This window comes from Capra hircus, chromosome 14 (assembly GCF_001704415.2).
Source record: "Capra hircus breed San Clemente chromosome 14, ASM170441v1, whole genome shotgun sequence".
In the NCBI taxonomy this organism is placed as follows: domain Eukaryota; kingdom Metazoa; phylum Chordata; class Mammalia; order Artiodactyla; family Bovidae; genus Capra; species Capra hircus.
The window spans coordinates 21,582,265-21,594,787 of NC_030821.1; the positions used below are offsets into that span (position 1 = coordinate 21,582,265).

Genomic DNA, 12,523 nt, shown 5'->3' on the forward strand with positions numbered 1-12,523 from the left:
ATCATTATTTCAATCTCAGCATTGACAAGGCTCATGAACACTGAACCAGGCAGATGGAATGAAGCCAAACCAGCTCTCCCACCTCATCTGCCAGGACTCCTGAGTGTGGCTCCCTTATCCAGCCTTAGAGCCTCACCTGCTCCCTATCCTCTCCACTTTGTCAGGAACACAATCCCCCTACCCCCAGAGTCCCTTTCCCGTTACTCCCAGTTCAAATTCTAGCACAGGGTTAAGAATCCAGGCTCTGGAATCAGATTGCCTGGGTTTGAGTCCAGGTTTCCCACATATTAACTACATGGCCTTAATTAAGTGTGACTTAACTCTCAATACTTAGGTTTTCTCATGTGTAAAATGAGAATAGTATCAGTACCACTTGTGGAGGCACCACCAGCAGCTGATCCAACATCCAGGTCCTTCCTCTTTCTTCAGCTCAGAAACTTTTAGACAGCTCTGTGCTCAGATTAACAAATAAAAGCCTCCTTCTGTCTCCCAATCTTGCCCCTGAGGTGTCTAACCAGTGGGACAGAAGGGAAGTCTGAAGTCAGTAGGGATTCCTAGGGAAGTTTTTCTTTCCATTTATTAGCATTTGTTGCTTCCTTTCTTCTGGGATGCCAATCCACAGCCTGCAGTGGATTGGCCCATTTGTACTAGGGATAACCAAACCCAGAGCTTGGCAGAGCAGGAAGTTAGAAGGGGCCAGAACCTTGATGATGTTTCAAGCATCTGCAATCAGCCCAGACTGTCTACTACTAGACTTCTTTTTTTCCATTTATTTATTTACATTATTTTACAGTATTGTATTTGTTTTGCCATACATTGACATGAATCTGCCCCATGGCGGTGTACATGTGTTCCCCATCCTGAACCCCCCTCCTACCTCCCTCCCCATTCCCATCCCATCCCTCTGGGTCATCACAGTGCACCAGCCCCGAGCACCCTGTATCATGCATTGAACCTGGACTGGCGATTCGTTTCACATGTGATAATTTACATGTTTCAATGCCATTCTCCCGTATCATCCCACCCTTGCCCTCTCCCACGAGTCCAAAAGACTGTTCTATGCATCTGTGTCTCTTCTGCTGTCTCGCATACAGGGTTATCATTACCATGTTTCTAAATTCCATATATATGCGTTAGTATACTGTATTGGTGTTTTTTCTTTCTGGCTTACTTCACTCTGTATGCTGCTGCTGCTGCTGCTGCTAAGTCGCTTCAGTTGTGTCCGACTCTGTGCGACCCCATAGAGAGCAGCCTACCAGGCTCCCACGTCCCTGGGATTCTCCAGGCAAGAACACTGGAGTGGGTTGCCATTTCCTTCTCCCAATGCATGAATGGGAAATGTGAAAGTGAAGTCGCTCAGTCGTGTCTGACTCTTAGCGACCCCATGGACTGCAGCCCACCAGGCTCCTCCACCCATGGGATTTTCCAGGCAAGAGTACTGGAGTAGGGTGCCATTGCCTTCTCCATCACTCTGTATAATAGGCTCCATTTTCATCCACCTCATTAGAACTGATTCAAATGTATTCTTTTTAATGGCTGAGTAATATTCCATTGTGTATATGTACCATAGTATTCTTATCCATTCGTCTACTGATGGACATCTAGGTTGCTTTCATGTCCTGGCTATCATAAACAGTGCTGCAATGAACATTGGGGTACACGTGTCTCTTTCAATTCTGGTTTCCTCTGTGTGTATGCCCAGAAGTGGGATTGCTGGATCATATGGCAGTTCTATTTTCAGTTTTTTGAGGAATCTCCACACTGTTCTCCAATAGTGACTGGACTAGTTTGCATTCTCACCAACAGTGTAAGAGGGTTCCCTTTTCTCCACACCCTCTCCAGCATTTATTTCTTGTAGACTTTTTGATAGCAGCCATTCTGACTGACGTGAAATGGTACCTCATTGTGGTTTTGATTTGCATTTCTCTAATAATGAGTGATGTTGAGCATCTTTTCATATGTTTGTTAGCCACCTGTATGTCTTCTTTGGAGAAATGTCTGTTTAGTTCTTTGGCCCACTTTTTGATTAGGTCATTTATTTTTCTGGAATTGAGCTGCAGGAATTGCTTGTATATTTTTTGAGATTAACTATTTGTCAGTGGCTTTGTTGCTATTATTTCCTCCTATTCTGAAGGCTGTATTTTCACCTTGCTTATAGTTTCCTTTGTTGTGCAGAAGCTTTTCATTTTAATTAGGTCCCATTTGTTTATTTTTGCTTTCATTTCCAGTATTCTGGGAGGTGGGTCATAGAGGATCCTGCTGTGATGTATGTCAGAGAGTGTTTTGCCTATGTTTTCCTCTAGGAGTTTTATTGTTTCTGGTCTTATATTTAGATCTTTAATCCATTTTGAGTTTATTTTTGTGTATGGTGTTAGAAAGTGTTCTGGTTTCATTCTTTTACAAGTGGTTGACCAGTTTTCCCAGCACCACTTATTAAAGAGATTGTCTTTTCTCCATTGTATATTCTTGCCTCCTTTGTCAAAGATAAGGTGTCCATGGTGTGTGGCTTTATCTCTGGGCTTTCTATTTTATTACATTGATCTATATTTCTGTCTTTGTGCCAGTACCATACTCTCTTGATTGTGGCTTTGTAGTAGAGCCTGAAGTCAGGCAGGTTGATTTCTCCAGTTCCATTCTTCTTTCTCAAGATTGCTTTGGCTACTCGAGGTTTTTTGTATTTCCATACAAATTGTGAAATTATTTGTTCTAATTCTCTGAAAAATACTGTTGGTAGCTTGATAGGGATTGCATTGAATCTATAGATTGCTTTAGGTAGTATACTCATTTTCACTATATTGATTCTTTCTGATCCCTGAACACAGTATATTTCTCCATCTATTTGTGTCCTCTTTGATTGCTTTCACCAGTGTTTTATAGTTTTCTATATATAGGTCTTTTGTTTCTTTCAGTTCAGTTCAGTTCAGTCGCTCAGTCATGTCTGACTCTTTGTGACTCCATGAATCCCAGCACACCAGGCCTCCCTGTCCATCACCAACTCCTGGAGTTCACTCAGACTCACGTCCATCTAGTCAGTGATGCCATCCAGCCATCTCATCCTCTGTCATCCCCTTCTCCTCCTGCCCCCAATCTCTCCCAGCATCAGAGACTTTTCCAGTGAGTCAACTCTTTGCATGAGGTGGCCAAAATACTGGAGTTTCAGCTTTAGCATCATTCCTTCCAAAGAAATCCCAGGGCTGATCTCCTTCACAATGGACTAGGTGGATCTCATTGCAGTCCAAGGGACTTGCAAGAGTCTTCTCCAACACCACAGTTCAAAAGCATCAATTCTTTGGCGCTCAGTCTTCTTCACAGTCCAACTCACATCCATACATGACCACTGGAAAAACCATAGCCTTGACTAGACGGACCATTGTTGGTAAACTAATGCCTCTGCTTTTGAATATGCTATCTAGGTTGGTCATAACTTTTCTTCCAAGGAGTAAGTGTCATTTAATTTTATGGCTACAATCCACCATCTGCAGTGATTTTGGAGCCCCAGAAAATAAAGTCTGACACTGTTTGTACTGTTTCCCCATCTATTTGCCATGAAGTGATGGGACCAGATGCCATGATCTTCATTTTCTGAATGTTGAGCTTTAAGCCAACTTTTTCACTCTCCACTTTCACTTTCATCAAGAGGCTTTTTAGTTCCTCTTCACTTTCTGCCATAATGGTGGTGTCATCTGCATATCTGAAGTTATTGATATTTCTCCTGGCAATCTTGATTCCAGCTTGTGTTTCTTCCAGTCCAGCGTTTCTCATGATGTACTCTGCGTAAAAGTTAAATAAGCAGCGGTGACAATATACAGCCTTGACATACTCCGTTTCCTATTTGAAACCAGTCTGTTGTTTCATGTCCAGTTCTAACTGTTGCTTCCTGACCTGCATAGAGGTTTCTCAAGAGCAGATCAGGTGGTCTGGTATTGCCCATCTCTTTCAGAATTTTCCACAGTTTCTTGTGAACGCCCACAGTCAAAGGCTTTGGCATAGTCAATAAAGCAGAAAATAGATGTTTTTCTGGAATTCTCTTGTTTTTTTCGATGATCCAGATGTTGGCAATTTGGTCTCTGGTTCCTCTGCCTTTTCTAAAACCAGCTTGAACATCTGGAAGTTCATGGTTCACGTATTGCTGAAGCCTGGCTTTAGGTAGATATATTACTGAGTATTTTATTCTTTTTGTTGCAACGCTGAATGGAATTGTTTCCTTAATTTCTCTTTCTGTTTTCTCATTGTTAGTGTATAGGAATGCAAGGGATTTCTGTGTGTTGATTTTATATCCTGCAACTTTACTATATTCATTGATTAGCTCTAGTAGTTTTCTGGTGGAGTCTTTAGGGTTTTCTATGTAGAGTATCAATTTTTCACAATTGAGGATAATATTTGCTGTGGGTTTGTCATATATATAGCTTTTATTATGTTGAGGTATGTTCCTTCTATTCCTGCTTTCTGGAGGGTTTTTATCATAAATAGATAGATGTTGAATTTTGTCAAGGGCTTTCTCTGTATCTATTGAGGTAATCATATGGGTTTTATCTTTCAATTTGTTAATGTGGTGTATTACATTGATTGATTTGCAGATATTGAAGAATCCTTGCATCCCTGGGATAAAGCCCACTTGGTCATGATGTATGATCTTTTTAATATGTTGTTGGATCCTGTTTGCTAGAATTTTGTTAAGGATTTTTGCATCTATGTTCATCAGTGATATTGACCTGTAGTTTGCTTTTTATGTGGCATCTTTGTCGGGTTTTGGTATTAGGGTGATGGTGGCTTCATAGAATGAGTTTGGAAGTTTACCTTCCTCTGCAATTTTCTGGAAGAGTTTGAGTAGGATAGGTGTTAGCTCTTCTCTAAATTTTTGGTAGAATTCAGCTGTCAAGCCATCTGGACCTGGGCTTTTGTTTGTTGGAAGATTTCTGATTACAGTTTCCATTTCCATGCTTGTGATGGGTCTGTTGAGATTTTCTATTTCTTCTTGGTTCAGTTTTGGAAAATTGTAGTTTTCTAAGAATTTGTCCATTTCTTCCAAGCTGTCCATTTTATTGGCATATAGTTGCTGATAATAGTCCCTTATGATCCTTTGTATTTCTGAGTTGTCTGTTGTGATCTCTCCATTTTCATTTCTAATTTTATTTATTTGATTTTTCTCCCTTTTTTCTTGATGAGTCTGGCTAATGGTTTGTCAATTTTATTTATCTTCTCAAAGAACCAGCTTTTGGCTTTGCTGACTTTTGATATGGTCTCTTTTGTTTCTTTTACATTTATTTCTGCCCTAATTTTTAAGATTTCTTTCCCTCTATTAACCCTGGGGTTCTTCATTTCTTCCTTTTCTAGTTGCTTTAGGTGTAGAGTTAGGTAATTTATTTGACTTTTTTCTTGTTTCCTGAGGTAAGCCTGTATTGCTATGAACCTTCCTCTTAGCGCTGCTTTTACAGTGTCCCATAGGTTTTGGGTTGTTGTGTTTTCATTTTCATTCATTTCTATGCATATTTTAATTTCTTTTTATTGATTTGTTCTGTGAGTTGTTGGTTATTCAGCAACCAACAGCGTGTTGTTCAGCCTCCATATGTTGGAATTTTTAATAGTTTTTCTCGTTTTTATTCTTATATGTGGGGGAAAACAAGCCTCAGCTTGATTATGCTACTATGACCAGTTTTCTGTTACCTAACGGCTTTGTCATTGTGAGAACTAAAATAAGAAAATATGGATAAGCACCTCTTGTGATGTCTCATGCAGTAAGTGCTGGAAAACTGTGAGCTGTTGTTATTTCAAAACCCCAACTTTAATCTCAATGGCTCCATACCAGCCAACTGTGATATCTCCCCTCTCAAAAGTGCCCTTCAGACTTATATTGTGTACCACTTGTTAGGCACATATCTTAAGCCTGAAGTCTCTTCTATGGCTATGTAATTTTGTTCCATTGTTATTAAATTTGTATTTCCTGACTCTATAGATAGATAATAAACTTAGCAATTATCCTTCAATTAAAAATAAATAAATGTAATTTTTAAAAAAGAAGTAAAGGGGCTTAGACCAAAAAGAAAAAATTTAGTCATGTTTTAGTTTCCTGTTTTATTCTTTTGCAATGAGTTAAAGTTCTGCTCAATTTTTTAAAAATTTCAAACAGATTGGATTAAATGCAATATTTAAAATAACTTACTTTAACTCCTTATGTACATTTAGGACATTATTTATTGCATAGATTTTATTAATTTCGGGAGAAAAGTAAGCATGCTTTAATGGAGAAGTGTAAATAAAATGTTTTTAAATTGCTGTAAGTGGATGCAGCAAATGACCACTGTATCTTAGGTGAATTTTAGGGGACTTACTAAAATAGTATGGTTAATTTCTGTAATATTCACAGATGCACTTTTATACTATTACTCCAAGGGGAATCATGACCAGATTATGTTAAGAGGTATAACATGTCTATGGAAAAGCATATAGTCACTGTTATCCAGAGAAACAGAACTGTTAGGCTGGATAGAGAAAGACTGATGATAGATCGATAGATAAATATATAGATAGGTGATAGATAGATTTACTATGAGGAATTGGCTCACATGATTATACAAGCTGAAAAGGTCTACCATCTGCTGTCTGCATGCTGGAGACTTGTGAAATAATGGTATAATTCAGAGTACAAAGCCCTGAGAACCGGGTGAGCCAGTGGTGTATTAATCAATCTCAGTCAGAGGGCCAGAGAGCTGTGAGATGTCAAGCTCATGCCTGATGTCCACCCACACTGGAGTGGGCGATGTACTGATTCCACTGAATCAAATGAGAGTCTCATCCTGAGATACCTTTACATACATTCCCAGAAATAATGTTTAAGGTGAGCACCCCTTGGCCAGTTAAGTTGATACATAAAATTGACCATCACAAAAAGGGAAATAAAACAGACTGTTGCATCATGATGAGGATTCCTGTATAGTGTTTTCTTTGGCTTTACAGAGATGAAATTTATTCTAAGCTTCTCAAGGAAAATATTAAAAGTTGGGTGATTATATATATATATATATGCTCTATGAATATGAAAATTTTAACAGCTTTGAATTTTACACATCTTTGTTACCCTTAAGTAATTTTCAGAGACAGTCTATTCCTTTTTAATGCAGTAAATCCCAACATCACTACTGTTGGGTATTCTTTCTACTCTTCGTAAAGCCAGAAAAATCTTTTTGATACTGTTATCCTTATGTCTTATACTACATAGGTTTTTAATCTTTTGTTTACTGTTCCAGAGTGTTTCTGGGATTATATGAATGACTGCTCTCTTTAAACAGTAGGTTCCACATGAAAAGATAATAATTCTGCTTTACTTTTGAGTTCAACTCAAAATATATTTATTGAGTGGGTTAGGCATTCTGCACAAAGATTTAGAGTAGGCATTATCCTGGTCTAGATAAGCACCTGATCCAATTGATTATATACAATATAGTAACTAGTTATAAAATGTAAAAGACCATGAGGCCTAAGCATAATAGGATTAGAACAGATTGGAGAGGAAATGACTTGCTTGAATCTATTGGAAAGAGCTTCTAAGAGAAGTTGGACTTTAAAAATTAGTAGAATTTTGAAAGACAATGAAATGGAGACAGAGAGGGAATGATGGACAGGACATTCTTGGCAGAGTGTGGAGCATGAGTGTTGAGCATGAACTTAGTCTGAAAGTTAGGAAAGTATGGAATATATTTAGACAGTCTGCTGTACCTAGATGAAAAGTGATGGTATGGGAAAAGTGAAGTAATAGGAGATGAAGATTGAATGTAGCTTAGAAATTAGTGTTTTTTTACAATTTTGAAGAATATGTACTTGTTTTTTGAGATGGATATTAATTGAAGGATTTGGAGCAATGTACCTACATGATCAGAATCATAATTTATAAGTATAGTTCTGTAGGCAGGGTGGCTTGGGAGAGGGTTGGGCTCTGAAGAGAGGCTTAATAGGAGATTATTTCAGTGGACATGTTAAGCCTGATTTATAGTGGCAGTAAAAAAGGAAAACAAGGGATAAATCTGAGTTATTTAGGCATTAGAATGAGCAATGGTTATAAATCAATTGAATGTAGAAAATAAGGAAAATGGATAAGTTAAATTTTGAGACTTTATAGCTTGGTTTATCAAATATTTAAATTCTCAGTTGAAACTGAGATTACAAGAAAATAAATAGCTGAAGTATTATATTAAATTCCAAAGAGGATTAAAGAATTATAATTAACTACTAGGAGGCCCTTTAAAATGATAGGGTTCTAGATTCTAAAGATATGTGAAGGAATGCTGTTGTAGGTAAGGATGAAGCCAAATGGGTAGGATCTAGGCTTCTTACTCCCTCTGTAGACAGTGCCATTCGGATTTTATTGGATTCCTAAATATTGGTTTGACATAAATTTTGTTTAAAAAAACAAATGGCCTTCTGCTTAAAAAGAACGTTGGAAAGCTACTGCTCCAGCTGTCTTACTTACAATTGCAGCCCCAGATGTTCAAATTGGCCAATGTCTCACATGTCTCACAATTAGCATGTGTTTTACTGAAATGCTTACATGACACTCAAGCAGCCGTGTCGAGATCTCAGGAAGCTGCTGGAGATGTGAAACCCAAAGAAAAATCAAGGTTAAACCAAAGTGAGAATTTACGCTATAAAAACAAATAGTATTATCCAGAAAGAATGTGTTTGAGTATGAAGAAAGCCAAGGAAAAATCTTGGGAAACCACTGCCTCTGAGGAATAAAAGAAAGAGAATCAATAAGTGAAATGGATAAAGAAACAGTTAGTAGGTGGGAGACCAGGCCAACGTGTACATGTTTAAGAGCCTGAGTTTTGGCTGAAGGAAGCCCTGAGTTTAAAAGCCAATTGTGCTCCTTACTTTACAGCTGTGCGCAAGCACTCAGCGCCAGTTTTCTGTCTGTGGGAACACTAGACGCTATCTCGAAGGGTTGTTATGAGTAGTTAAGTGAGACATAGACAAAACTTTAATGGAGTATGTGGTGCTAGTTAAGTGTTAACAGACACTATTAAAGAATCCACCTGCCAATGGAAGAGACTCAAGAGACTCGATCCCTGGGTTGGGAAGATCCCCTGGAAGAGAAAATGCAACCCACTCCAGTATTCTTGCCTGGAAAGTTCCATGGACAGAGCAGCCCGGTGGGCTACATACAGTCCGTAGGGTAGCAAAGAGTCAGACAAGACTGAGCTCACACACAAATTTGTAATAGCCTGAGAGAATAGTGTTTCAAAAACCAAGACAGTGTCAAGAAACAGAGGTTGACAATCAGTGTCTAAAGCCATAGATAAATGGAGCATAATGAAGATCAAGAAGAAATTAAAGGATATTTTAGAATTTCACAGATAAAACTCACAGAATACCTTGAAGAGAATTGTAGAGGCAGAAGTCAAATTACAGTAAACTTTAGGCATGACTGAAAAGTGAGACAGTGATAGCAAGAATTGTAGATATATCTAAAATGTTTTATGATGAAAAAAGAGAGGAAGGCAGAGTTACTGAAGTTTTATTTTGAGAATTAAATGTGATCGTGGAAGGGAAGGCGTGAGACAAAAATGAATGAAGCGAGGCCATATGGGAAGTAGGATTACAAAGTAGAGGAATCTCTTCCTTTTTTGGAGAAGAATAGGGCAAGTGAAGATACAAATGTATATGTCCTCTTTAGAGATGTTGAGAGAGATCAAGGTGGGTTTCCATTTTTTATTGAAGTATAATGGTAATCTGCCAAAATTAAGTGTTTTGACATGAAAGATTAAAAAAAATTTTTTTAAATTTTATTAGTGCTATGGAAATAAGAGAATCAGCTACAGAGGGGGGTAAAAATGAAAATGTACTACTTTGATGGCTTATGGTAAGTCATGAGGCATGAAGTGCAGCAGAATCAATAGCATGTAATAAACAGTGACTGGAAAATGGGATAGCATCCAATACATTTTAAAAATAAAATTAATATTCAAATAAAGTTAATTTCAAATAATTAATATTCAAAATAAAGTAATATTAAAATAAAGAAATATTCAAATGAAGTATTCAATTTGTTCCCTACTAAATGAAATTTTATAAACTCTTTTAGTTACTTTTAATTAGTAATGATTGTAAAAGAAATCATTGCCTTATGATATCCCCTGAGTGTGATAAGTATTCAAAATGATCTCTTTTAATATTTTCTTCTCAAGTTTTCTGGTTATTTTATTATTTCTCTTTTCCTACCTTTCATCCCCCAAAGTGAGGAAGCATCTGTATTATGATACATTTTATAGATGGTGCTGAAGATGTTTGTGATAATTGATAAAATTTTATTTTTAAATATTATTTGTTTAAATCTCAATTCGTTACATTCTGTTGTGTTTTGTTTTAGAATATTTAGGCCATTTTAACCTTTAGCACTGCCGTATTACAATGGACATTGAGAAGAAGGAGCAAACTTTCCAGTAACGATTTTCATTTGCTTTGCTTGCTCTCTGCTTATCTTTTTTGAATCTCACTTTTAAAAATTAAACTATACCGTCTTCATTTTCTTCCTGAGTCTCATTTATGTTCTTGTTTCTGCCATGCTTTCAGTCATTTTCTTACTCTACCTCGCTCCAGATACAGTCAGAGCATTGAACATCATCACAGGGATGGCAGGTATTTTTTTCTTACAATTGAGTCTGTTCGTAGAATTGCATGTGCCTGTCTATTGATAATAACTCACTACTATTTATATATATATATATATTTGTTTGTAGTTACTGATGAAATATAGAAATATTATCCTTGTAAAAAAGTAGGAAATAAAGCATATATAAACAATTTAATTGTATTGGGCTGGGATCATCTCTGTGATGATTCTAAAAATGTGATTCACCAGAAATTACTTTTGAATCATTACATGGAAAAGTAGAATAACAGTATTTTTAAAGATTAATACAGTTGAGAGCTCATCTTCCTCTGGAGAGTTCATAATTAGATATTCAGACAGCACTAGCTGATAACAACCCACTTCTGCCTCCCTCCAAATCAGCCTTTGAAAAGTGCTTAGATTGAACGGAGGCTGAACTCAGGTTTATGGTTACTTTATCAAGGGTAGCTGTGGTCTACTCATTGGTTATAGTAGATGAATCTGGATCCCTGGAGAATACTGGGTTTGTGGGAAAATCCTTGTTCATTTCTACTCTCCCACCATTCTCCTTGTATTGAAGAGAAATAAAATTACCTGGCATTTAACAGAAAGGAGGATTATGTCTCTAGTTATTCCCAGAAGGAAATCTAGCAGGGAAAGAAGGTCTCTAAAGCTTGCAGTTTCTCAAGGCTAAACATAGCTGTAGGGATTTGAGCCAGTTCAGTGACAACATTTTGAGGCCCTGTAGACAGAGAAAAGAAGAGCAATGATAATGTGGTTGTGGGTTCAGCTATACAGATAGGGAATTAATGTGCTGTACTCACTCTGACTATAGTTTCAGAGTGATTTGGGTTCTTTGTGGCCACTTTTATCCTATTAGTTAAGTTAATTGAGAGTTGATAACGAAAGAGCTTAGAAACAATAATTGAAACTAGTGGGTAAATACCTAAGATTGAATTCATTTAGACAAATATGGAAGGAAACATAAGAGATAGTATCAACAATAAATTCCTAATAATTCAAGTTTTGTGATGTCTTTCTGTACGTGTATCTGAAATTTAGTGCCTTCAGTTTACTATACTGTAGTGGTTATTGCTATGTTTTATTTTCTTTTACATTTCTTAGTCTCTTTTTTCTATTTTTTTGCTTCAATACTAAATAATTTTCGTTTTTTTATTGTTAGTGTTTGTCATCTTTATTATTGCTGTATGTTACTTTCAAACTCTTTTTTGGTTGCAATGATTATAAATTTATCTTACGAAAATGTGAAAAATAGTTATATACCTATTCTTATAATTGGGTAAGACCTTTTTTAAGCGGGGTGGCATGAATGAGATATTATTGACTATAGAATTCTTATGCTGGTATCTTTTCACTTAACCATAAATTAAAATCATGCATCACATTAGTTTTTATGCCCTATATTTTTCTTAGCTATCAACAAGTAGATTGCTCCATATTATTTATTCTTTCAGTGAACCAACATAGATAGAGCCGGTCCATGAACAGCTCTAGGTTGATTATCAATTTCATATTCTTTTTCTGTTTCTCAACCTCAGCCTAGCTGGCCTATTTTGAAAGAGAGATTTCTGAACTGTCTTTTGTACCATAATTTAGTTTGTGGTCAGGGCACACAGTATCACTGATGTTTATATTAAAGGAAAACATAGAAAAGAAATGATCAAATAACTTACTCTAAGATTTGTTGTCACTTAAATGATTCGAATTTGTGAGTCTAGTGTACTCTGGAAAAATTGGATAGCCATTGTAAGAATCCAGTTCTTTAGTTGCTTTCAGCAATATTATCTTTTATTATTATTAGTTTGATTCATACAAAAGCATGACTGCATGTTTCAAAGCATAGTAGTAAAATAAACATTTAGGAATCTACTACCCATACCAAGAACCAGAATAGATAGT

At 36.7% G+C, this 12,523-nt stretch overlaps 1 protein-coding gene across 1 annotated transcript in view; it reads left to right on the top strand.

The window, feature by feature from the left end:
• RIMS2 (regulating synaptic membrane exocytosis 2) overlaps positions 1 to 12,523 on the top strand; it is a 601,915-nt gene that overhangs the window by 366,428 nt on the left and 222,964 nt on the right. The window contains exon 15 of the mRNA XM_018058085.1: positions 10,503 to 10,629. Coding sequence (XP_017913574.1) covers positions 10,503 to 10,629 — 127 coding nt within the window. The remainder of the gene's footprint in view (positions 1 to 10,502; positions 10,630 to 12,523) is intronic.